Source organism: Scleropages formosus, chromosome 22 (genome assembly GCF_900964775.1).
Source record: "Scleropages formosus chromosome 22, fSclFor1.1, whole genome shotgun sequence".
Taxonomy (NCBI): domain Eukaryota; kingdom Metazoa; phylum Chordata; class Actinopteri; order Osteoglossiformes; family Osteoglossidae; genus Scleropages; species Scleropages formosus.
In genome coordinates this window covers 14,924,985-14,952,289 of record NC_041827.1, presented here as the reverse complement: position 1 = coordinate 14,952,289, position 27,305 = coordinate 14,924,985, and the positions used below count along the sequence as shown (strand labels likewise).

The 27,305-nt window shown below is 40.4% G+C and overlaps 1 protein-coding gene across 1 annotated transcript; it reads left to right on the top strand.

Annotated features, from left to right (window-relative positions):
* The first annotated feature begins 9,224 nt into the window (after positions 1-9,224).
* Positions 9,225-16,697, top strand: eif2s2 (eukaryotic translation initiation factor 2, subunit 2 beta). The gene is made up of 9 exons (XM_018742230.1): positions 9,225-9,360; positions 12,638-12,818; positions 13,377-13,477; positions 14,138-14,270; positions 14,516-14,616; positions 14,808-14,956; positions 15,055-15,111; positions 15,511-15,596; positions 15,973-16,697. Exons 1-9 carry the CDS (start codon positions 9,346-9,348, stop codon positions 16,146-16,148), a joined length of 999 nt encoding a protein of 332 aa, XP_018597746.1. The 5' UTR covers positions 9,225-9,345; the 3' UTR covers positions 16,149-16,697.
* The last annotated feature ends 10,608 nt before the right edge of the window (positions 16,698-27,305 follow it).

The window sequence follows — 27,305 nt, the reverse complement described above, 5'->3', positions numbered from 1 at the left end:
TTAATTTTTTTCCAAATGTCCTACTTCACAAAAAAGTCACAACAAGTCAATAACAAATGACTGTACAAGAAATTGATCTGACATTTTCTAAAAACTGATAGAGAACGGTTTTTGCGAGGTTCCTGTAATCTACCAGGCTAGGTGACTAAGCACGGCCATTGTGTCCTTATTCCAGGAATTTACACAGCGGCACTCGTGCGCTCGGACACTCACACGATAACAGGCGTATTCCAGCCATCCTGTCGCACACCCTCTTGCAAACAAAAGGGCATGAGGAAGGAAAGGGAAACCAAATGGACCTTGTTCCATTAATGTCAGAGATCATTGTCACTTTCTGCTTTGAGCCACAGGTGATAATGCAGACAGTCACTGCCGCGACACCCCGGGTCAAAGCCTGCCTTGGAAATACAGTGGCGTCGCCTGCCTCGTTGGCACGAGCTTTCGATGCGACCTTTGTGGGGATATTTTGAGAGGGTAGCGGGACCTGATCACCCCCTGGCGTGGGTGGCGGTCGTGGTGGTCCTTATCCCCGCACACGATGTGTGATCTTGCTGCTTTTTTGTACGATGCCAACAGCGTTCAAAATGCTCTCGTACCCGTTCGGTTCCCGTTCAAGCTTGTGCTGACTGGGAATCGGGAAGTGAACGACACTGAAATCCTCATGTAAAGAGAAAGAGGGTGTGGGCCTTCATGCCACAGACAGCTGTGTTAAAGTCCTGCAGGACATATGTGACTCGTGGTGTGACCCCGACCTGCAGGAGACCCACTCAGGGGTGCTGTCTTATAATCAGTCTACTTCAGTATCACAAGCCTTAACCTGTAATTCACTCATAATTCAGACTAATCCTCCCCGCTGTCAATGTTTTTTCTTTTCAGAGTCCTTGCACCACCACATCTTAGTGATCCCTTGCAGGTACCGAGGAATACTCTTTGTTTGGAAAAGCTAGTGTTTCTGAAGTTGAGAGATTTTGGAAAAAAAAAAAAAAAACGTTGCCCCGAATGCCCCAGGTAACCTGAGGAAAGCACAATCACACTGTCAGGTTGCTGTGGTCAGACTGAGGGCTTGGATGCTGTCTAATAATGTGCCCATTGAAAGGCATCACTTCAGTGGAGCACTTTCATTAAACTAAGACGATACTGGCTGGAGTACAGAAAAAAAAAAAAAAACGAAAAGTGGAAAGAAAACCAAATTCTGGAATCTTCCCACATGTTTTGTCGATTCTTTGGTATGCTCACTGCAAAAATATTTAAAAATATCTGTCTGCAGGAATACAGGTGTCAAGAATTTTAAGTATCTACCACACCAAAGATAAAAAAAAAAAAACCCTGAAGAATACAGCAAAGAGAAGAGAGTTACAACAGGAGGTTAAAAAAATTAAAACCCATAATTTAAAAACGCGAAAAAGTATTACTGTCAAGAAAACGTTTTAAAACCTCAATATCTGGAACAACCACAACTGCCAAAAACTGAAACAATGTCATAGACATTTCCGAAGCGATAATGACATTTTGCCCCACTTTGCTGACATTATGGTTCAGTTTTGCCCCATAGGCTGTGAATCACATGGAAGAATATTGCAATAATTTCAGAGAACTCGCTAACTGTGCCATTTTTATTAATTTCCTGCTTTTATGCTGTCTGTTACACAATTTAGATTTGTAAAATAACATTTTTTTCACCTGTGGAAATACTGAGTTACAAAGTTGAATATCGTTCATCTTGGAATTCGAGTTTCTTTACTTCTGTCTAGGTTTAATCAGTTATATATTATACCAGATCTTATTTCACCTTTTCAACTAACATAACTAGCTCAATGTTGGGGAAACCTGGAATGATATCAGCGTTGAGATGACAGACTCTGAGGACTACATTTCACTTTGACTGTTAAAGAAAAACTGCAGCCGTCCACAACATGCCCCTCAGTGACTTGCTGGGGCTCCATCTGTAAGCCATTACATCTTAAGAATGGACACCTGGTATTCTGAATGTTTTTTCTTAGTGAATTGCTTGATGGATTAGGAGGAAAGAATATAGAAAGACAATCTTTGTTTTCATTATAATGAATATGGACACAGTTTTTGGGGTTATGGGAGAAGGGCCGTGCCTGTGTATATCTAGTCCTAAGAAAATAAGTGTATAAGTATTAATAATAAATTCATTATTATGCTCTGAGGGAAGACAATATCTATGTGTCCAAATTACATTGGACTTGCACATTTTTTTAGGGAAAAATTAGCCAAGTAGTTAGTACTTTACTAACTTAACTCCCAGAAAGCAGGTACATGGGAAAAATCATTGTCATCATGCTGGTAAAATAATGCTATCACGGCCACCTTGAGCATTTAAGTACTACAAAAATAACAGAAGCAAAAATTAAGTGTATTTACTGTGTACAATATCTAATAAACATTCATTTGGTGTTTAGAAAATAGCATTTTTTGCAGCATGTAGCTTCTGAAAGCTCATATATATCAGGTGTCCACCACCATGTTACAATATTTGGTTTTCAAAGTAACCAGGTGATCATTTCCCCAGTTATTCCAAGGAAAATATAAATCACTTCCATCCTGTTATTAATATACTCTATATGTAAAAAGATCATATCAGGTTTAATGCAAAAGTGATGCACTTAGTAAATGAATGTCATTATCTTTATCATGTACACAAGTTTCACATGGTGAAAACATGAATTAAGCATAGATGGGTATCAGATCGGTGGCATTAGCGGCTGTATTAGGGTAATTTTTTAATTATATAATAAATCCTATACCTTTCTGGCAATTAAAATGTTATTTTGTGCCATCTTGCTTGAGATTGTATATTTTTGTGTATTTTTTTAAATATGAGGATTATTATTATTATTATTATTATTATTATGCCATGATAGATACGATATATTGAATACTAAGATAGCAATCACGTGACACTATTCTGACCTAAAGTAGCATCCAATAAGCCTAAGTACAGAATCTTATCTAAAAACAATACTGAACTATTAAGAAAAGCACAGCGAGACAGTCAGTGATTTAAGGTCAGTGAGTATCAGAGAAAAGCAGAGGATAAGAAGTCACAAGGTACTGTATCATGTAAAGTAATGGGTCTTGAAGAAGTGTGCAAAGGTCGAGAGACTAGGTGCAGATCTGGAGAGAGGAGGCCCTGGGTGTTGAGGTTTCACAGTGGAATGTAGGGAGAGTCAAGGGTTTGGACATAATCAGGAACAGAGTTATGTAGGAATCTCTAGGTTAGTATGAGAACCTTGAGCCAGATCCTAGCAGCCTTAGCAAGCCTGAGGAGAAACTGGGGCACAGGAGTAGTGCGTGCGTAGCGATGAACGTTATGTGCAAGAGGATCAGCCGTATTCTGGAAGAGCTGGAGGATGGAGAACAGGAGGACCATGAGAATAAAAGCGTAAACAAGAAGATGAGTGTCACAACTGGTGAGGACGTGGCAGACGGTTTGGTTGTTATGGAGGAAAATTGGCCAGGTCTGAATCAGTGAAGAGATGTGATGTGTCAAACATAATAAATATTTATAACACATGTTTACATATAATCGCATTGCTGATGATACGAAAAAATAACTGAAGATGGAAAACGAGATGCTGCCGTATAAGCTTACTGATGTGATTTCCTTCAAGCAATGCAACGGCTAAGGTGACCTCTCTTTTCACGTATTTGAGAATACATCTCAATAGTTCAGTCTTGGAATATTATGGTAAAATGTTGAACACAAGGTGAAGGTTATCATGAAAAGAATAAGAAGACGAACATGAACAACATCAACAACAGCATGAACAGTCAAAACATTGTAAGATGCACTTCAGGTTTTACCGCTATTGTGAGTAAGTTGAGGTTTTAGCTATGGTTCTGTATAATGTACACTGCAGATATGCTTGATAGTAATTTGTAATAAAACCATCTGAGAGCAACTAAAGTTTTCTGAACTGAAGGTTCTATAATGCTGAAGTTCAGGTTTAAAACCGAAGGTCCCAGTTTGAATTCCACTCCTGCTTGTAGTACCCTTCAGAAAAGTACTTACCCTCAACTGATACAGTAAGAATATCCTTTCGTATAAAAGGGGATTTAATTGTAAGTAGCTTGATTGTAAGTAGGTTGCTGTACAAAGCTTAAATATTTCATTTTAAAAATATACAATATAAAGTCACTAATAAATATTTTCATATAGCAAATCAAACATTACTCTATTTATTTGTCAGTGGTGTTACTTCAACGAAACAAACTCCACAGCAAAAGAAAAAAAAGCACCATGAAAGAACACTTTGGCGTAACAGATTTGCAGCGAAGATTTTGCCAGAAATACAAGGTAAGTAACCATATACTGAACTTACATCCTTCCATAAAAATTTTATTTTCATGGAAAACATCATATAAAATATGAGGAATGTTAGCAACTTTTATTAAATAGCAGTCATTGATCTATTAAGGATTTAAACTGTTTTAATTTGTAAAAAGTTGTGATAAACTCTTCTTACATAAGACATTACACCCTTCATTTTCAATGATAATGATAACTAGTTACCACTCATTCTGAGAGTTTTTTCTTGTATTTTTATAGAAAACCTTAACTACTTTCAGCTAATTAAGCTTTGCTTAGCTGGATAATTACTGACGAAAGGGATACATTATTCAAAGTACAGCCAACATGTTAACCGAGTTAGTTTTCGACAAACGTCCCGTTCCAGCATCCAGCACAGCGTTCGAACGACGACTCGATTTCCATTTTCAATTTGTTTTTTCTTTTATTGTACGCTTTTCAGACTGGTTGTTTCAGATACCATCATATCTTTCCAGAATTTACAAAAGTGCTAGGTACATAAAAGTGCTGTACATACATCAGGTGTCAGTAGTAATAAGTGACACGGTACTGTATACTCACAGTACGCTCTCTCTCCAGTGTAACACAGTGAGAGAAATTTAGGGTCTCGAAGAACGGTCTCAAAACACCTCTCTTTCCGATCCACTTTTCTCCTCATCTCCAATCTGCTCCATAAAGCTTCACCACATATTTGTTTAGAAGAAGTAAGAAAAAAAATGCTCCCTATCAATTTTACATGCAGCTACTTAGATGCTGGCAAAAGGGGTGGTACTGGGGTAGCTGACTGTACTTTGCGAATCCTGAGTCTATATTTGCTGCTGAAATGCATTGCTCTTTACTCCGAGTTCTATGTCATTGTGTGCCTGCCAAACAAATCAATGTAAATTACTCTTCGGGTACGTTTGGTGTATTTTTGAGATGGGTATCGTTACATGTACTGAAGAGTGTACCGTAGTAAGGATGAGCTGGTCACATGGGTACGGTGGACATCATAGGTCCCAGATGGGAGTGAACAGAAAACAGAATTACTGCCCCTTTAAAAAGCTCAAACTAAGAAGTGAAAACCAGACTAAAAAAGCTGCCAGAAGGAGTCAAATTTGAGAAACCTGTAGTCAAAATAATAAAAAATCCATGGTTCATCTAGGACTGACTCAATGACTGACTGACTGATTCACTCACTCAGCTCCAATCCAGGAGCTACAGATATCCGCCAAAGACCCAATCAATTAGGAGAGCTTTGGGGAGCCATGGTCATGTATAACCGGGGCATATGCTCAAACCATAGTGGACAAATGTTAGTGTTGTAAATTCTGGACTGAGCAAATAGAATTATTTCCCAGAAAAAAAACCTGTAAAATATTCAACGTCACACAGGAATAACAACCAGATGTGGACACATAAGGGAAAGACACTTTCATAATCTTCAATAATGCACAGTAAATCTGTTATTGGACATTTTCAGGGCTGCAATTGGTCGTTTTTTATTTAGAATTATACCCGAGAATTTATGCATAGGAATTCTGACTTTATGTAACATGTTCTTTATTGTAACAACAGGAAAGGTCAGTGGCCATACTAGAAGGTTGTTGAGGAAGACCAGGCCTCTGCAGCTGACAATGTGTGAAGAACAGAGGAACGGCGGAAAAGAGGGATTTGGGGATTTTCTCAAGGAGCCATGTGTCTGGGAATTTGGAATCCTCTTTCAATTTTGAATAGATTAATGGCAGTCTAGGGGTGGAGGCCAAGGGGGCTGTCAGAGTAAAACTACAAAAGGAATAGCTTTAGATTGCATGGTTTTAGTCCAAAAAATATGGGAGTAAATACTCATTTATTCCATATTTGCAAGGCATACTGAGCCAATGAGGATGAACAAACAAGTAGTGGTCATAACCACATTGTTTAGTTGGAATCTGCAGTACTTTGAATATCGGTGTCGCAAAATGGGTAATTTCAATGTACTATGCTTTTGTTTATTCAACTGTTGTTAGAATGGTGAGGGATAAAAATGGGAATTGTTTTCTTTGTATTTGAGATAAACAGCATGACCACTGTTACACTGTGAAAATATAGAACATGATTGCCACGGAACGTGATTAATTAATAATTTATTTGTGCAAATTGTTTAAATTCAACGGCAGTGTAAAAACTTTAGTGGAATGAGTCCAGGGCAGCATGTGTACAATCTCATTGTTAATAAACCTGAAAGCCCTGTGTCAGAATTTTCTAATGGCAAAGATCAAGTTTCCAGTCAGAAAATAGAAATGTCAATATATCTGTATAAATATATATGGATATATTTTAAATTTTTTGTTACCTTTGATTAATTTTTTCAGCTATTTGTGTTTGCACTATATGCTATACTGCAGTATTAAGGTCTTGAATTGCATTTGATAATCAATGTGAACGGCACTTGATTAAGTTGTAACATTCAGCTCACTGACAAAGATCTCACCCTCTCTATGAGGCTCACAAAACGACTGATTATTTCCTGCTAGATCTGTTCATGATTCAAACATTATGCGAAGCATTCAGCTATATCCTTGTGAATCACAATTACACAGCTCTCGTTGACAGACCACACAGTAACTGAATCCAGATAAATACATTTACCTTTAGAATAAAATGCAAAAATATAATTTTTCGGTTAGGATATACTGTATTTAGAAGCGTGACGTTATTATCAACAATTCCAAACTGAGAAAATATTTTAATTATGACAAAATACAATGTACAGTATGCTGTGGGCATTTCAATATCACACATGAAAAGTTCCTGGGTTATGAAATATGCTGATGCATATAACAAAATATTACTCCATACTGGCTGACAGCGATATAAGACAAGAAAAAGCAGATGGAAGAAGCGGAAATGGAAAAAATATGCAATTTTTGTATACTTTTGTCCGTGTAATTTTCCAATCTATAAATGCTTTCATAGCTTCAGTTTCTAAAACAGATGTTGCTCATGCAATCTGGGAAGCACATAGCACCAGGGAATGCTTGGCCCCAAATATCCCTCACAAGTTGTAAAACACTTGTTTCTATCAAGCCGGCCTGGTCCTCTGGGTGTTCTGACTGTACTCCAACAGTCCATTCTGGCACACTCCTTTCCAAAATCAGAGCATGGGTGTGTCGTTCTCCTTTGTGTGGTCAGCATGCTATCTCCCTGCTTTATCTGTCAGTAAATAATACTGATGCAGTTGTTTTAGCAAGGCGATTAAGGTATAAGAGCTTTCTTTTAAATGGATAAAGATGGCAAAAGCTTGTTACGCATGCAGCTATAGATTTTATGACCATTCACTTTGTGAAAAGTGTGGATCCTTGTCTTCACCTCCTCGTGCACACACAAAAACTTGTGGAATGGGAAAATTTTGCTACCTGATATAATGATCTACTAAAGTTCTATGGAGTATAAACCCTGAATCAGTTGTTCCAAATACTGAATTTATTAATATTATCCATGCGTCCATCGTCAACAACTGCTTGTGCCAAGCAGGGTCGCTTCCAGCCGGAGCCTAACCTGGCAACGCAGGAGTAAGGCTGGAGGGGAGAGGACACACCCTGGACGGGACGCCAGTCCATCGCAAGGCACCCCAAGCAGGACTCGAACCCCAGACCCGCCACACGGGGCACCGGCTGAACCAGCCGCACCACCATGCCCCCTATATTATTATTATTACACTTGCTTCTTAGTTTAGGGTTTGAAAAAAGAAAAGTTATAAATGATACATTTTGCAGATGCTTTTCTCCAAAACAACATACAGTACTATGATTGCTATTTAGGGGTTACCTTTATCCAAGGTGACTTACAACATTACATACATTAAAATCCCATCCATTTATACAGTAGAGCAGTGTAACACGAGTAAAAACAAACAAACACACTTTAGAATCACCACACACACACACACACTGACTGAAACCACTTTTCCCAAGTGGGGAGCTGGAACCTAACCCGGCAACACAGGGCGCAAGGCTGGAGGCGGAGGGGGCACACCAGTCCATCACAAGGCACCCCGAGCAGGACTCGAACCCCAGACCCACCAGAGAGCAGGCCCCGGCCAAACCCGCTGCACCAACGCATCCCACTTTAGAATCACCACTTTGCTTGAAATATATCTATTGATTGTGAGAGGAAACACCTCTAAACACAGGGAGAACATACAAATTCCAGTGGATGAGAAGGGATCAAACCCTCGTTCAGTAGTACAGCCCAGGAGATGTGAGATACCAGCACGCCCCTCTTTGCCACCATGCCACTCGCACTTTTGAGGGTAGCCCTATAAACATGTTTGCCCCCATGTTTCTATTTCCAATCATTTCTCTTTGTAGTGGCGCAAATGCGACTGTGTTTACCCTGTGAGCAGGTAAATGTCAGTAAAATGCACACAAACACAACAGGATGTGGGACATGTTTAATTACAACATTCCTGCAGCGTCCAAAGTTTGTCTGGTGCTTGTACCTGTTACACTGTTGCCACGGAGAGCATCGTGGTGAAGGTAAACATAGCTGAGAACAGCAAAAAGACAGGCGATGTTGAGGAAATTAAAAAACTTATAAGGAATCATTTATTTATTAATTAATTTGTCATGGCTGCAGCCAAGAGTTTTAGCAGTAAAAGAAGCAAGGATGTCTGTATTATTAAGTATTTAATAAGCATGACTTAATGGCAAAACTGATTTTGGAGATATTAACACAGCGAGTCGCAAGAAGCAGCCTTCGGGCTTCCCGATCGTGTTTGTAAGTTGAGGAGCCAGTGCAGTACCGTTGTAGTGCAGTACTGGAAAGGAACGAACAAGACCTCATCAGCTGAGCGGGCAATCTGCGCTTAAAAACTACATAGCCCACAATCCCCTTGACGTCAAGCCATTTCCGCTTGCGTATATTGGACTCACCGATAGCTGACGCAAGACGGCACAAGTGTGGAGAGCGTGTTCTTTGAGTGAAAGAAATTGCTGGAAAAAAATAAATAAATAACCGCAAAGGCTTTTGAGTTATCGGAAGGCAAGATGTCGGGAGATGAGGTGAGTGTCGTCAGGACTTAAAGTTTTTCATGCGTTTTTATTTAATGTTTCCGATGTGGTGGGGACGGCGGGCGGGCTACCGTCAGTCACTAAGGCCGAGGAGGCCTGCTTTGAGGTACGGCTCCACGAGCTCAGACTCCCCTCAACGCCCATGTGGCGAAGGTGCCCTGTGGCTGTGGACGCGCCTTGTGCACACGCCGCGTTCACGATGCCGACGACGTATAATTTACTCGTCTTGTTTCGTATGTTCTCAGTCCTCTAAGTTAAGTGTTCTGACTTAGGACCTAGGTATGTTCGTGTTCCTCAGCCTCGCCCTCGGATCATGGGCCCACTAACTAAGAAGAAGAAGAATCTGTGATTTCACACAATTTTTTTCGCCGACGACGAATCATTATTTACGGTTATGCTCGCTCGGTTATCTGGCCAGTCGCTCAGTCAGTGTTGCTCTTCTTCCTGAGAGAGGGTCGGCAACACAACATCCATGCCATGGCATGAGGTTATGGAGGATGGATTCACGAATTTCTCTTCTTCTTGTCTCATAATAAGATTTTCGAGAGAAATACATTTAATTTGTTCTAAAAATAATTAATGTTTCTTGCTTGGTTTCCCTGAGTTAACTGCTTTAACTCTCTTTTCTGAGTTTTGTTCAAGGAGGCTTACACTGTTAGTCACAGTGTTCACAGTCCCTTAGTTTTCACACTGATTTACTCAGTAAATTACTGTGCATAGCAGGGTATTCATGGCAGTGTCAATTCAGGATGGTACCTTAGTCAAGGGAATCTTACGGCAGGAGTAAGATATGTACCAGTGATGCTCGGATCGCGATGGATTTTGGCTCCAGCCATTATACACCAGTGTGTCACGCTGGAAATGACAAAATAAAACTGGAGTCGCCTTCATTACACAACATATCAGAAACACGGGGGGGAGGAATCAGGCTGGAATTTGTTGGGAGCGTTAATGATGAGACGGCTGGTACCCTGATTGTTAGAGCTGCTGCCTTTGGACCCAAAGGTCGCGGGTTCGATCCCCGCCTTCAGTTGTAGTAAGCTTGAGCAAAGTACTCACCCTGACATTGCTCCAGTAACATTACCTAGCTGTATAAATGGGTAAAGAATGTAAAGTACCTTAACGCTGTAAGTCGCTTTGGAGAAACGTGTCGGCTAAATGAATAAATATATGATGAGGCTGAGGGTATCGTTTCCTGAATACATCAGATCGAATTCAGTTGAAAGGAGCAATGCTTGAAAACGCTGAAGAAAAAATGACACCCAGCAACCGGACGGATGGACACGGCAGTTTAAACGCCAGGAGCGCGTGTGGAAGAGACAACGTTAGGATGTTCTGTATGTTGTTGCCAAGAATTGACATTGACTTGATATCATTTAATGACAAGCGCAACATGTTGCTGGTGTCTTTTGTTCAGCCAGGGTCACCCAGAAGAAAAGTTTCCTGGAATTACCGAGGATCTGGAACAGTTTTTCACCAGGAACCCCTTTAGTGTTCGATTTATGTAGAAACCACAAACACCGGATTTCAGGACTACCCTTGGGAGGAAAGCATTGAACAGATGAGTTTATTAATAAGCCCTTGCTGAGATTAAAATACTTTTTTTTTGAATTACTTAAAATACAGACCAGCTGTTTGCTGTTAAAATAGGTGGTGTTTTATTCTTTCCTTTGAGAAGACCAGCCAGTACGCCCCCAGCAAGCACGTAATGAAGAATGTTTGAAGGGTTTTCAATCTCAGTTTTCTGTCTCGGTGTGTCCTCCTGGACTTGGAGTCAAAGACTGCAGTCAGTGGAGCTCCCACACAGTCATCACTCGTGCTGATGCATGAAGCAGTATGCATTTTGGTTATCTGATGTTCTGTGTCACCTTGGACGAAGGGATCCTCTAAATAATTACAATGAATTGTGATTTGTGGAAAGCTGTGAACTTGGAGTCATCGTCCAGAACACTGCTTCTGCTCAGATTGCTTGTCTTTTATGTATCCTGTATCACATAAGTAATGATTTATTTTAGTATTCATCTGATGTTTTCAGGCAAATGTGCTTTTTGTTTTAATACGACCTGTCTGGGTAAAAGTTCACGTATGCACCAAACCCCTGTATGCCATTGACCTAAGCAGCTTTCCCTTCTCTTATGGTTAGTCCAATTCTCTCAAAGCTTTTTTTTTTTTTTTTTTTGGACCAAGCTGCTTGGTCTGAGTTCTTGTAAAAGGGGGGGAAAAAAAAGGCAATAATATAAAGCGGTGTCATTTCAACTTGTTCTGAAGTGCATTTATAAAGTCTGTTATTAAACATACATTTGTTAATTTTGAGGTGGAACTTCCTGTAACATGTTATTAGGGATGTAAGAAAATTCAGGTGTGAATGTCTTGTTTTTTCCCCATCGGCACCTCCATAAGCCCCTAGGAACAACACTTCTAATGTCATTTACAGACTCTACCTTACAGCTGTACTCTGATGTATAAACTGTCAAGTTACAAACTCTCGGCGCTGTCCAGGTTGCTGACGTCTGCATTTATGGTTATTCATTTAGCAGATGCTTTTCTCCGAAGCAACGTAAAAGTCTTAGTCGACAGAAGTGCATTTCATTACAGATGAAGAGTTATAGATGCAGAAATGTGATTCTCATAGCAGAATTTAGTTTCTACAACATCGTCATATTTGACGCCGCATACAGAGTTTGACGAGCCTCTAGCCTGTTCCTTGTCTCCTTCGATTTACGAACTTTTCAAGTAATGAGCCAACTCTCAGTCCCAATTAAGATGGTATAGCAGACCGATTGAATTCCAGTACATGTTCATAGGATATTTCCAGGGACATCTCAGCTGTTTAGAGTGCAGTTCCTCTCATGGCACTTTTATACATTTATTGAGTGTCACGCTAACGATATAAGAAGTAGTTTTCGTAAGTTACATTATATGCGTCCCTGATAAATATGTGATTGACCCAAGTGTCTATCTTGTGCTAGGGGGGAAAAAAAAAAAACATTTCATCTACATGATCAGTCAGATTATTTCTGGAATGTCAGGACACCCTTTTGGAAATTGCTATGTACTGCTACATTCTTATGAAATATTGTAACAATTTCCTTTTATTGTATTATGTATTTGCTGTTTGAGTACCGATCCTGTGATCCGATGCCGTTTTCTTATGTTTGTAATGAATACGAAAAATAAATGACTGCAAGCAATCCATCTGTCCCTCCAAGTGTATGTTGTGTTAGTTTTGAAGCGCTCTCATCAGTTTACTGTCCTGCTACCTCTGCAGATGATATTTGACCCCACAATGACCAAGAAGAAGAAGAAAAAGAAGAAGCCGTTTATGTTGGAGGAGGATGGGGGAGAAGTGCCCAGTGAGGACATGCAGCCTGTGGAGACCAAGGAGACGGATCCTGAAGCTGGGGAGGAGCGGGAGCTGGATCATGAGGAAGAAGAGGCGAAGAGGAAAGGTGGGACTGCGTGACGAATTCTGCGCAGTGTAGCACCATGTGCTGCAGGAGAATCTTTTAAGACCGTTTCATTCGTAAGGAAATAGGAATTGTGCTAATTTAAAGCTTGAGGATTGTGTTGTTTCCTTAATTGTAACCATCAGCCAGCAATTTAATTAGTTGAATTTAAAAAAAAAAAAAAAAAAATACCCCCTTTCCTTTTACTTACTTCTATTATGCATTGCAAAGCAGTGGATGCTTTAAAGGCATGGTGTGCACTTCTCTTCTGTCTTCACATAGCGCAGTTCTCGGTGTTCCTAATGAAACGGGAAGCACACTTTTCATCCGGAAGCACCCTGCTCAATCCCACTCCTCTAGCAGAGAAATACAATTTTCCCCTGTAGATGAATTTGCCCCAATTTACCTTGAAATTTATTTACATCTTAGCAAAATTAGTATTTATATACTTGTATATTTGCACTTTAGGCCACTCACCTCCTCGTATGTTTATACTTACAATACTTATTAGTATTTATACTTATTTATATTGTCGTGTAATTCTTTTTTTATAATCTCCAGAGCCCTCAGATGATCTTGATGACTTAAATTTTTTCAACCAGAAGAAAAAGAAAAAGAAGCCCAAGAAAATATTTGATAATGATTTAGAAGAGGGAATTAAGGTCAGTCATGAAGCTTAACTTATTGCTTTGCACAGAAATACATACTCGGAGGATTTTAACTCCACCTAATAACGTTTAAGATTTATAGCATGTTTAACAAACTTTAGGACTTCATTTTGTTATTACATATTATTGTTTTTCCACTTCACTTGAAGTCACTATTTGGTACATGAAATGACTGTACTGCCAGAACGGAATACGAGATCCTTCTGGTCTGTGATTACTTCCAGCAAGTTTAAATGTTACATTTGGGTTTTGAGTTTCTCTGACTCATTTTATTTTACACGGTACACTGAATTGCACATTGTAATCCTGAAGGAATTACATTGTTACTTTAGTCCAAGTCATTGGCTAATGTGACAGTGAGAAGTGATCTGCTGACTGGCACAGTTAACTGATTGCCAGTAAATAAAGCTGACCTTTTTTTTTTTTTTTTTGAAGCTGGTTACTTCAAGGTGTTAGGGAACCCGCAGTCACGGGCTTCTAATGACATGAGTCTTCAGTTGGAGACCTGTGCTTGGGAAGAGAGCCCTTTATGGCTGAGCCACATGGAGTCTGTTTTTTTGTTTTCTTGTTGGGCATGTTATTTATGGTCATGGTTGTGGGTTCAAAGTTTTTAGTTTTTGAGTGGTTTGTGTTTTCCAAAATTCACTCCTGCAGGAGCTCAAGATTGAGGTAGACCAGCCCGAGCCAGCAGAAGAAGAAGATTTGGACTTAATGCTGCCTGCTAAAAAGAAGAAATCTACAAAGGTGGACTTCAAAGAAGAGGGAGAGGCTCAAGACAACGATGAGGGTAGGACTTGACTGTATTTTAAGGAATTCTTAATTGATGTAACGTCACAATAGGTGATTTATTGTAATTCTTATAACATCTGTCAATCTGAGTAGTGCTTTGTCAATAGTGTTGAAGATGTCATGCAGCAGAAGGAGCACATTAATTGGCAAAGTTGTATTCTTAATCAGTGTACTCCAAAGTGGAGTCATTGTTATTGCCACCTGAGTTTTTCAATGCTAAAATCAGTATGGTGTGACCCGCAGCCCTGGAGGATGACGACAGTAAAAACAGCGATGGCATCACATTTGTCAGCCAGACTGGGCCTGCATGGGCGGGGACGGAGAGAGACTACACGTATGATGAGGTACCTTTTTTTTAATATGTGTTAGAGGTAGTGGACAGACACTTGTTGCGACATTCCTCCCCCATTATAGTTGTCATGAACATACAACACTGTGCAGGTCATGCTGACCTAGTTTGAGAGCGCTTTGTTTTAACGAAAGCATGAGAGGCCACTGTGAAGCTGTATAAACCCGACATTTGGCTCATTTACAGCTGCTGACTCGCGTCTTCAACATCATGCGGGAGAAGAACCCCGACATGGTGGCTGGAGAGAAGAGGAAATTTGTGATGAAACCACCCCAAGTGGTCCGAGTAGGCACCAAGAAGACATCGTTCGTCAATTTTACCGACATCTGCAAGCTGTGAGCAGTTCTCCCCCTCTGTTTGTAATTTGAAAGATACTCTTTAGTCCTGTTGTTCTGTCTTTTATCTCATCCTAATTTGTTTCTTATGTTATTAGGTTGCATCGTCAGCCAAAACACCTCTTGGCTTTCTTGTTGGCTGAACTTGGGACAAGGTAAGATCCCATGTGGAATGGTTGTGATCTCTGATCCAGTTCAAAAGCAGAAGATGATTAACATGACTTATAAATCTAAAGCATTTGATTTTATGATAACGGTAAATAACTTTATTACATTCAGATTTGTAATAGGTTAGCCAAAAAAAAAAAAAAAATACTTTCACTGATCTGCATGACTTGTTCCTGTGTACAAAAACACCTCTCAAAAGCTGTTGACACCTACAGTCTCTTGAGATCTTCCCATTGGCACATTTACTTTACCCATAACTTTTTGACCTTTGGCTAAAGCATCTAAATTGTGTCCATGAGCTACATAATTGCAAGCCCAGGAAATGTTGTGTTGGTATATAGGCTTTGTTATATTTTCTAAGTGGCTAATTGGTTCTTTTCTTATAGTGGATCCATAGATGGAAATAACCAGCTTGTGATCAAAGGAAGGTTTCAGCAGAAACAGATAGAGAATGTGTTGCGAAGATACATCAGTAAGTTTTGGAAATTAATACACTTTGCAAACTACATTTTGTTTTTAGATCATTGGTCTGGTTTGTTGCAGTGCACTCCAAGGGAATATATTTTTAAGTAGGGTAAGCAAGATTTGTGTAGATACTCAGTTTTTCATGTTTGACCTCAGTGCACTGTAATATGTTCAGACTATAGCTGCTAGTCATTTTAAACATTTAGATGTGGGTGCAGTTCTAGTGCATTGTGGGGAATTTGGGGCAGCGTGTATAGGGAAATCAGTGTAAAGGTGTCTTGTGACAAGAACAGTATGAAGAGGCTCACAGCTCTTTGTGTGTGTGTGTGTGTGTGTGTGTGTGTGTGTGTGTGTGTACGCACACATACCTGTGCTCTCCGCAGAGGAGTATGTGACCTGTCACACCTGCCGCTCCCCGGACACCATCTTGCAGAAGGACACACGGTTGTACTTCCTGCAGTGTGAAACGTGCCACTCCCGCTGCTCTGTAGCCAGCATCAAAACTGGTTTCCAGGCCGTCACGGGCAAGAGGGCACAGCTCCGTGCCAAGGCCAACTGAGGACCCCGTGCTGGTGACCAGGACTGCAATCGGTGCTGATGGGACAATTTTCTTAAGTGGAAGTGGGTTTGTTATTGCTTCAGTGTTTAAATTGTACACAGGATGGCCACATGATACATAATGCAATCCCAGACCTGCTAGAATTCTGTTAGATTTAATTTTCATCTCCTGAGCCTATTTTCTTCTTAAGAGTGTATTCAATCAGCTTGAGACATTTCTGCCTCTCAGATTTCAGCATCCATGGTTTTAATGCAAAAAAAAAAAAAAAATTTGCGGGTAAACACGCTTCAGCAGAAACTACAGTTAACATCTGAAGACTGTGTTAATGTACCTTTTGTGTGTACCTGTCTGTACTAATGGAAGCTAACACAAAAATGCTTGGTCTGACTGACAGGGACTTCCTGGTAAATCTACATAAAAGCGGAGGAAACAGAATTCAGGTTAAAACATACCTGTTGTGAGTGATCTCGCATTCTTTACACACTAGAACGCGTGGTGTGTTTCTTCGGTTGGCTCCAAAATACACCAGTCTAGTGACCTAAGCCACAACATGACATGGCATGAAACACTTGTAGTTGAAAATGGTTTAAAGCAGTGATAAAATAATTTTTACTTCATTGATTAAAAGACGTCCTCACCGGTTTTGATTAACATGGGCACCAGGTTATCCCCCCCCCCCCCCCCCCATGAGATTATTTGCTTTGTCAAATATGCAGATTTTTAATATCAGGATCGGAAGATTCAACTCCATTCAAGTGAAGCTGGTTTTGTCACTATGAAGAATGTGTGATTTCAAATAAACAAGGCTTGACGTGTTTCTGTATTCTGAGATTTTGTTTTCAAGCTGATGAAAACGATTCTCCCCCCAGTTCTCCTACTTCATCATTAGGTCTGCGGAAGGAGTGCGTTAAAGGTTTGCTTCTTTCGTTGTGTTGGCAGCAAAACTTTGCAGATCGGATTATGCTTGTGTTACTCTAACACGGGTGCACACCTCTACGTGGTGTGATGTTTGCTGCGTGTTGGGAATCCATCAAAAAACATTTTTTAATGGAAGCTGTTGTGACGCAGACTTTGTGCACAGTCCTGCCCCCCCCCCCGAAGTAAGTTTTTCCAGACCAGCAGGATGCATATGCTTCGCTTATGATAAAAACACGTTTTCGTGAAAGCCGCAGAAAAGAGGGCCAACGGCACTATGTGAGCGGCCTGGAGCTTCTGTTTAACATCACTCTTCACTCGATGTGCGACGTTGACACCGGCATGAATAATGACTGCCTCCTCTGGCTGCACCCTTCCTTTAAGCAGCACACTAAGCAGTTTAGCCGCGGTACATTTCCATGGGAGAAGAAACTGAATGTTTGAAAAATGTAACTTTATTCATGTTAACCTCATGTGTCTTGAGTTCAGTCAACTTGAGGAGAGAAAAATTGAGAGCTCACCAAGCCCAGAGATTTAAAAAGCCTTGTTTTGGTAATTTGGCACACGCTGTGTGTGTGTCACTGCAACGGTTGCAAGTTGTTTTAATTACATGGTGTGATGACTGAAAAAATGAGAACATTACAAACAGGCTTCGAAAGTAGGTTTGTAATGATAGTTTCAGGGAAGACAATTTGTTTAATGAGCAACAGTTACAGGATGTCCTTTCCAAAGTAATTTTGTGAAGGCCGTGATTTCTTCTGAAATGTGACTGCACTTCTTGAGATTTGCTTCCCTGTTTTGCATCTTCGTAGTAAATAATACAAAAGTCAAGGATTTTTAAGATGTTCATCGAGGCCTGCTTTCAAAATGTACTTTTAGCGGTCATAAGTGAATATACCATAAATGGTGAATCAACCCACAATCGTTAACTCTCCTTTGGCCCGATTCAGAAATGTTCTCATGTTTTGCTGAGAAGTTATGAAAAAGTAGCTGCGCTTTTTAACAATCACCCCCCCCCCCCCCCCCTTATAAAACAAGTTTTGAAACATGAAGTATTTTTCATTTAAATTTAAGCGTTTGTTGAAATATTAATGCCTGTGATTCATATACAGCAGGTGTGCTGGTTACCTTACTAGAGAACCGTGACTCTGCCAAAGACTGCACATCAAAATAGGAAAAGCTGCCTTGGTGTTTTATGTTTGAGCAAAGTACAGAAAAATACACATTTTCATGTTACTTTAGTTAAAAGTGGCGCCCGTGCTGTTACTATCCCTTTAAGGTTTAAATATGCTCTCAATATGCTTGGAAGTGAAAATTCCCCAATGATGCTTAGAACGTGTTGCAGTGTAAATTTCTGTTGATGTGACTGTTAATTGGTTTGAAAGTTTAATTTCTTGTGCATTTTGCTCATGTTACCAGGTTTGTACTTTTCACTGAAAGTTGCTCTCCTTAGGAACGTGGTATCTGTCTTGGTAAAAAGAAAAGTAGTATATTTAAAGAAATCTGGCATGTCAAGAATTTTTTTTTTTTTTTATTATAAAAAATGACATTGGGCACTACCACAGCAGTAGTCCCTGTACACTGATATGACAGCATGGACAACAAATGTTTTAAGCATCTAGTAGAAGAAAATTAAAAACCAAAAATGCCAAGTTCAATGTCATTTAGCAAACCCATCTCAGGATAAGTCATAATTATGCCATGATGGTGGCAAAAGCTGTAATGCTTCTATAGCTTTCGGTGCACTTGAAATGTTTAGGAATGGATGGAGTGATTATCACATCAGTGTAAACTTAATTGTGCATTGTAAATACACCTCATAACATACTGTTAATACGTGAAATCGCCATGTCAGGCAGGTTCTCGTTGAGGCGATTGAAAAACCTTTTTTCTTGCGTAAAAATGGTTCCTGGGTGAAAAATGTTTATTAAAATAGTTTTTTTAGCGTATGATGATACTTAGATCATCGTGATGCTTGGAAATTGTTTCGAGATGGGGCCGAGTACGGCCGCCGCGTTGCGAGCTCCGACACGGTTTGGCAGTTTTTTGTTTGCTCTGCAGAGAGTGGTGCGGACAACCCAGCGCATCGTCGGAGGTGAGCTTCCGTCCCTCCCTCCTGGGCATCTACAGCAGGCGGTGTGTGTGAGGGAAGCACCGAGGATCATCAGAGTCCACCCTCGAGCTGAGCCACGGACTGCTCTCGCTGCTACCATCGGGCAGACTGTATGGCAGCATCAAATCCCTCACCAGCAGGCTGCAGGACCACTTCTTCTCACAGGCCATCAGACTATCGAACTGAAACAAATAACTAATAACGCCGCCACCACATGCACTACTCACTCCACCTCCCATGCGCTATGCTTCCCACCAACACTGGATCTTATCGTATGCTCTATATTTTATTATGTAAATATTGTACACACCGTACATATTGTACGGACGTTTATTGTGTATATTGTACTTGTATATATATATTTTTTTTGCAGTCTATATTTCTGTAACTTATGCCGAAGAGCGGCGGAGATTTTCACCACCTCTACCCTTGTGCTTATGGTAAGTGACCAAGTGATTTGATTTTGATACATAGCCATCTCCTAAGATGATCCCATCCGAGTAACGAGAACTGGCTTCGCGAGGAGTTTCATTAAACACCACTCCTTCCACTTGGGAGGCATTTCTTTACCTTTTCCAGCACTCACTTTTGTGTGTCTTTTGCTGACTAAGTGGTGCAAGACCTATTTACACTGATTTATTCCACAGCCACTTTTCTCCAAAGTGACTAATGATTAAATAGTATGTAGCGGACACCTTTATCCAGGCTAGATCCACTAAACTACCTACAATTATTCTTGCATTTATAGAGCAGAGCAACGCTGAGCGCTGCCAGCAATTCAGAGGCACCAGCTCAGCTGAAACGCATCGTTTTGGGAGGAAACCCACGAAAGCCCCAGAGTGAGTGGGACTTGAATCCATGTCCACGTGCACAGCCCAGGTGCTGAGGCACAACGTCATGTTGTTCAGTGAGTGTAAATCCATTTGCATTATTTTACATTTCTTTTGTCTTCACTTTTTTTTTTGCATTAAATATTGAATTGATACCTGAACAGTGAATACTATATGTATGAATGTTGTTTGTGAATGTGTGAAAAATGTACAGTGCATAACTTCGAGAGCTGAACAAGCACAGGCAGAGAACCATGCAGTGTTATAGTGTAATTAATGGAAGAAAACTGCCTTGTTATAATTGTGTTTTTATAAGTAATGTTAACTATTGAAGCAATTGTGTCCATTTTAATGGGATTTGGGGATATTTTATCATAAAGGGGTGTCATTTTTGGGGGCTCGAACGCATGCAAAATTTTACTGTTGAAACTATTGGTAATTACATCTTAGATTTATGAGAATCCATATTATGAAAGGAGGAGCGTATTATCTTCATAAGGTGGGGGAGAATTATTTTATCTGCAAGAGGAATTTGTAACGAATGTCTGTTTATTTTTCAGTTGGTGTCTCTGCATTTGAAACCGTCCCCCCCCCAAGCATTTTTCATTTTTAAAATTTTTCTAGTAAACATATTGGTAGTGTAGTTTACGGAGATTTGGTATGAATAATAAAGATGACAAGATCACTACCTATGTTTTTCGTTCTCCAGAGCATGCAGACCCAGTGCTGTCAGAGGTGCAGAGTAGCATTAATAAGGAAAGTTTGTAGATGGCTTTCATCTCATCACTAGATTAAGGCTCTATTTATCCTAGAATCATTGTTTCTGGGATAATTTAGTGCTAAATACCTCTAAATTCGCAAGTTAATGGATCTGGGACACCAAGTGTTTATCTGTCTCAATTCAAGCTGTGATGCTGCTTTATGGAGTAAAATACCTGGTGCGGAAGCAAAATAACCACATAATTGGCAAAAATGTTATACTGATTAAAAAACCTATTGCGTGAAAAACGGTATATATTTTCTTAAGCCATTCTAGTGGCTTAAGTGTAACACACAAATCAAATTTTCATCACATCATACATGTAATGTAGTACACTGTACTCCATCTGGAGAGCAGTCCGTGGCAGTGAGCAGCTCAAGCACCTTCCTCCGAATGCTGCCCTCGGTTCTCATTTGCCGGATGCGCGTGGAGCCACAAGTAGAGCAGCAGCGCCACGGTGTTGCCTTCCAACATAACAGAGGATTATGTTACTTTAAATAGTGTGTGGTGAACATCTTGCTGTGAAATTTAAATCAAGCTCTGTGGATTTTTCTTTAAATCCTCAGGTTAGCGGCAGGACTCCTTCCCAAGTCCTGCTCTGGAACCACAGTGTATGGAGATCTTCTCGGTCCCTTTGGATTACTGACCACCTCTGCACTGACTATTCACATAGAAAAAACCTGCTTTACCAGATCATGTGCAATAATGAACACATGCATATGCACCTAAATTAATGACTGTTCACAAGGCATTGTTGGGATTTATGTATCGTTTTTCCTTTTATGCAAAATGATTGATTTGTCTATATTAGCAACAAATGTGTAGATGTATACTGCTATAATGATCTTTCTCCACCTCTAAACTGTATGCTCAGGCTTAGATATGAAAGCTAATTAGTTTGTATTTTAACTTAATTTCATAGCAATACATGGCCATATATGCATTTTAGCATTTACAGTTGAGAAATATAAAGATCATAATTTTTGATGCTAATATTTTAAAATGACTGCTCATATCTGATGAGAATTTACATGTGTCATTATCCCATCAGATATTTCATTGCAGTGGGTGTTTTAGTACTGATACAAACTTCTGTTCTGTGCCAAAATGTCATTCTCTGGAATCTTAAACTGTGTAGGCATTTAAAAAAAAAAAAAAATAGTTTTGGTAAAAAGCAAAATTATACCACATTTGTTTCCACAATTTTTTTTTTATCCTGTTACTGAAAGCTGCGGTGTGGGCGCTAATCATCTGTGTTTAAATGGTGCTATGTTCACACTTATTCATTTATTAAATGCTTTTCCACAAAGCCACCTAAGACCGATTTACCGGTTTATGCAACTGGGTGTTCTCTGAAGTACCGTACTCAAGAGTACAACAGCAGGAGATTGGATTTCAACCGGTGACCTCCAAGTCCAGAAGCTCCAACCACTATGCAACCTGCTGCAACATTCAACTGCCAAGACAAGATATCACACTGTCTATAAAACAATAAGAGGTAAGACACGGGCGTGAGCAACTACACTGCTGGCATTGAACTCTCCTCTGTGGGCCAAACTAAATCGGGAGACACAAAGCAAGGTGACACACAGTCATGAGGTTAGAATCATAGTAACAGACCACTTATCACATTTAATCTTCAAATGTAGACAAAGCAGGAAATCTACTGGCAGAGGGGTGGTGAGCTTCGCTCAAGTAAAGCAGCTATCTAATACATGTCTTCTCTTGTTCCGGAGTGGCACAAACAAGTATGGCGACATGAGGCTTATGTGATTTTTCAGCATAATGAGAAACACCCCACTGATGTTTACTGGAAACGTTCTGCCAATTGAAGGGCAAACAGCACACAAAGTTACGTCCAACATGTTCAGATTCTTCTACATTTTCCAGATTTTCCCAGGTGAAAATGTACAAAAGTCTACTTTTGGAGTTCAGTTTTTGCTAAAAAAAAAAAAAAAAGAAAGATGGGAAGATTTAACGATGCTGAAGGATCTCAAAAAGAAGGAAACCAAACTACATTAAAGAGGTGTGACTGGAAAGCTCCGAAAACCAGACACGTATTGGCGATTCAGCATGCTTTATATTAAGCTTTCGTGGAGTGCAGTGTTGTGTTGTGTTCAGTTTGTTTTTATAGAGTGCTCTTTTCACCAGTGACACTGAGCAAAGTTACTGGGAACAATCCAATGTCTCCGTGTTGCTGCTTCAATGACATTTGCCGTGGAAACACGCAAAAAGTGGATACACACTCTTTTGCCTTTTTGCAGTGTATTTTTTTGGTCCTCTGTATTAAGGAATGTTAATTCTCATTTGGGTATATGTGACAAACAACTGAAAACTGAGTAAGATGTGCTTGGATTGCAAATATGAATTCTTCAGATGATGTCATATCTGGCGTTCCCCAGGGCTCTATACTGGGAGCATTTTGATTTAGTTTGTATGTTAAATAGCTTCCATTTCTGTGTCCTGAAATTCATTATGAAGGTAAATTCACATCAACCTGTTTTGACAGTACTTTCCATAGACCTGCTGCCTCTGGAGTTAGAGGTTGAAAGTTCAAATCCTGCCTCCTGCTGTAGTACTCTTAAGCACCATGCTTTTTCCGAATTGCTCCGGTGAAAAATACCCAGTAGTAAAAGTTGCTCTGGTGAAAATCATCAGCTATACAAATACTGATATTTTTTCATGTGCACAAGTAAAGTATACTACAACAACAAGCTGAGTTAATTCCAGATGAAAAGAAGGTGCCCTGTGTGTATTTTAACAACAGAAGTAGGAGAATCCTAACCCTGACTTGGTTTTAAAAGTTGATGAAGTTGTGTCCAGAGCCTATCCTGGAGGCACAGGACACCAGGCTATGCCTCCAAAATGATGCCAGCCCATCACAGGGTGGCTACACACCTTCATGCAATTTAGAGCAACCAGTCCACCTGAAACTTGTTTGAACTCTGGGAGGAAACACAGGGAGAACATGCACACACTCCACACAGACTGAGTAGGGGACACGTACGTTGAGTCACACAGCCCAGGCAGTGTGAAACGCCTGCGATCCCTGCTGGCCATGGAGACATCCTGGGACGGTGGGATTCACACAAAGATCACACATGTTTTATGGAGTCTTTTCTTTATAATCTGAAAATTACAGCTTCTACTAATCATTCAGTGTGAAGTCAGATTTTTAAGTGAGGTTTTCAGCTTTCGGAATGCCAAGCAGAATCAGAATCATCTGATCTCAAAACAACTGAAAGCAAAAATGAAATTTTGACTGAAGTCTAGCCTGTGCTTACAAGTAGTTCTAATACTTTTTTCCCCTCTGGGACAAACAGACAAAAAGACGTTTTTGCTGTTCTTGGCAAAGTGTTTGCATTTACATTACTATTTTTGCTCTTATGCTGTGGAGAAATCATACAATATCAGCTGAACGTAACATTCATCATGTCTACGTGTTTGTTTATGAAAAAATGTAAAAAAGAGCACAGTTTTTCAACACATACTTTGCTGTTGTCTTTATCTGTGTATTCAGAAAAGAGAATACCGCACACACAGGAAACCACTTGTCCTAAGCAGGGTCCTGGCGAACCGGAGCCTAACCCAGCAACACAGGGCGCAAGGCTGGAGGGGGAGGAGACACACCCAGGATGGGACACCAGTCTATCGGAGGGCATCCCAAGCAGGACTCGAACCCCAGACCCACCGGAGAGCAAAACCCAGCCAAACCCACTGCGCCATCGCACCCCCTAAGAGAATATTGATGTAGACTAACTGACTAGCTAACCCTGCTGTGGTTTAAATGTTGTCCTTGCTTGAACTAACTAACTAACTAACTAACCAACCTTTCATGACCACACTATGTCTTGCGCAAATGAGGCATTCTCCAAGTGTTGACACCTGATTCAAATAAGTGGTCTGACTCAGTTTCTCTCAGGCCCCGGTAAACCTAGTGTTTTTCGGCAGGTTGTTTGGTATTATTCACAAGTCTCAAGGTCATTCAAGCTTGTTATTCCTGGGAGAAGTTTCTGGAGCAGCAGACACTGAGAAACACATGTCTCGTTGAGAGAGGCTTTCTCTGGAGCCGGACTGAGGGAGGATCCAGCAGTCACACTTGTTGTCACAGTTGTTGTCACAGTTGTTGTCAAGGTTCCCTCTCTAATATTTTTGAGAAGGAACATGAGCGGAGAGCAGTGCCGTGCGCCCGTGGCTCACACTACAGACCGTGCATCATCCCCTCCTCTCACGCCAAAGGTCCCACGACCTCCAAGTACGGACATTGCACGCAGTATTCGCGCCACAGTTCCCCATCGCTTTTTCCTTTGCTCTTGCTGTTGTTGTTTGAACACGGTGATCTTCTGGAGCAGCAGGGGCCATGAGCCGTCAGATTGCAAGCTGAGGCTTGTCGGATGGAATCCTGCCTTCTGTTATATTACCCTTCCTGAAGTACTTACCTACCCTGCGGCCATAAGTACTAATTGCTCCGGTAAGAACGTCTTGCTGTATAAAGAGGTAAATCGTTGTGTCTTCTGGTTGTACAAATGTTGTAAATCATCTAAATGATAATTAATATTATACTGGCTGTTCATAGCACTTTCTTGGGCATGTGTCGATACATCCCATCACTTTTTAGATGCAGTGCTTGCATAACTGTTCTTTCCCGCTAATTTCCAAAATAACCAAAAAAAGCACATGGTTTTACCTCTCCATCAGCGATGATCCCATTTGTGATGCTGAATTTGAATATGAGACGAAGCAGCATCTTTTCCCGTTAGCCCTCCGAGTCAGCAGTAAATGAAGACGTGCGCAGAGTGCAACCTGCAGTACGGTACTTTGATAAAGCTGCAGCAGCCAGCTTTCCGCTTCAGGTGTAAAGGTGACATGGCTTAGATGTAACCTGGCTTGAACGTTTTTGTGCTTCACTGTTTTCCTGTCTATGATGAATGTGTGTGATACTGATAATTGATACTGCTACATTTGTATTGATAATGCATTGATAGTGTTACATTTTAAATAAAAATAAAAAAATACTGGAAAACATTGAATTATTTCAAAAATCAACAGAAAAAAAATCTTGCCAAAAATGGAATGGAGCATGCTCTATTTTTAAGGTTGTGCACACAGAAGCATTTCTAACAGATATACAAGTGATCTGAGGTATCAACACTTATAAATCTGTTATCTGTTATAACCAGATACATGTGGGGGAAAAAAAAAAAAAATCCTAGTTTAATGCACACCCTTTTCTTATAGATACTGCACACAGGGAAGAAGATTATTTGTAAATCCTCAGTATCAACAATGTCCTTAAAGTCTTTAATTCAGCTTGTGAATGTAACAGGATATAGAAACACTTTCTCTGACATACAGAACAATTAGTAAAAGGTCCAGCTTGTGAAAAACAGAGGCCTCTTTAATCAAAGTGAGACTTACATATGAATGCTGACATATGGCTCTTTTATTTGGCAAACATAACTTCTTTAGAATTTATTTATTTCTTTAATGTTTGTTTGTTTAGATTTATTTGGATTCTGTTCAAGAGATATTTTATTGAGTGTATCAGTGAGTTTCATATGCTTCTCAGTGTTCACGGTCCTTACCTGAAAGTGGCGTTTCTTGCTTTAGTCCTTTCTGGCTGGAGTGGTTCTGTAAAACATTGTCCTACCAAAGCTGAGCAAAATTGTTTGGACGCCAAAAATCCTGTCTCCCCGATGCAAGGCCATCGGAGGATACGATTGAGATGTTTTCGAAAAAGGATTTGCAGAAAAAAAAGAAGCATCTGTGTCTCACGTTTGATAAATTTCAGCTTTGAACTTCTGCTTCATCCCTTATTTGCCATTTATTTTCCATAAAGCTTGAGAAAAATCCGTGGACTTACCTCTGCAGCTGTTGGCTGTTGGTGAGTCTGGAGACGTGGCTATGGTTCACCTGGAGAAGTTTAAGGCTACTGAGGGTGCGGGGTGCGCTGCGGTCAGCGTGGCGGAGTGGCGGAGCACGGTCGCACCTGCGGCCTCCTCGCTGCGATATCCTGTACCTCACATCCTGAAGATCTCCAGGGCAGCATGCTATCCGAAGAGGATTCGAAGTGCCGGGGCTTGCGACACAACACGTTCTGGGTATGGGTTTGTGATGTTTTTAAATTAAAAACATGCTTGCGAAAAGTGTCACATCTCAATTTGTTGTTGGCTGTAGTAAATGTAAACAATATGTGATAGAATGGCAAATGATCTTTCACTGGGAAACAAGGCGAGTTTGCATGTATATGTGTGTGTGTGTGGGGGGTTATCTGAGTAGTCGCGACTGCTGCTGTGCCGTAAGCGACAAAACAACGAGCCACAAGATCCAGTCGATTGGAAGGACCCAGAAAAATCCCGTTATTCTCCATTTGAAAAGGGATGGGACTACGTGGCGGAATATTTACATGGGACACAAATAAATCACAAGTCGTCCACCTGCCGTAACCGTAATTCCCGGATGTACAGAGAAGAGGCTACCTGCAGAATCACTCAGACAAAAATTACCATTAACAACACAGGATTTCTTTATATTGCTCG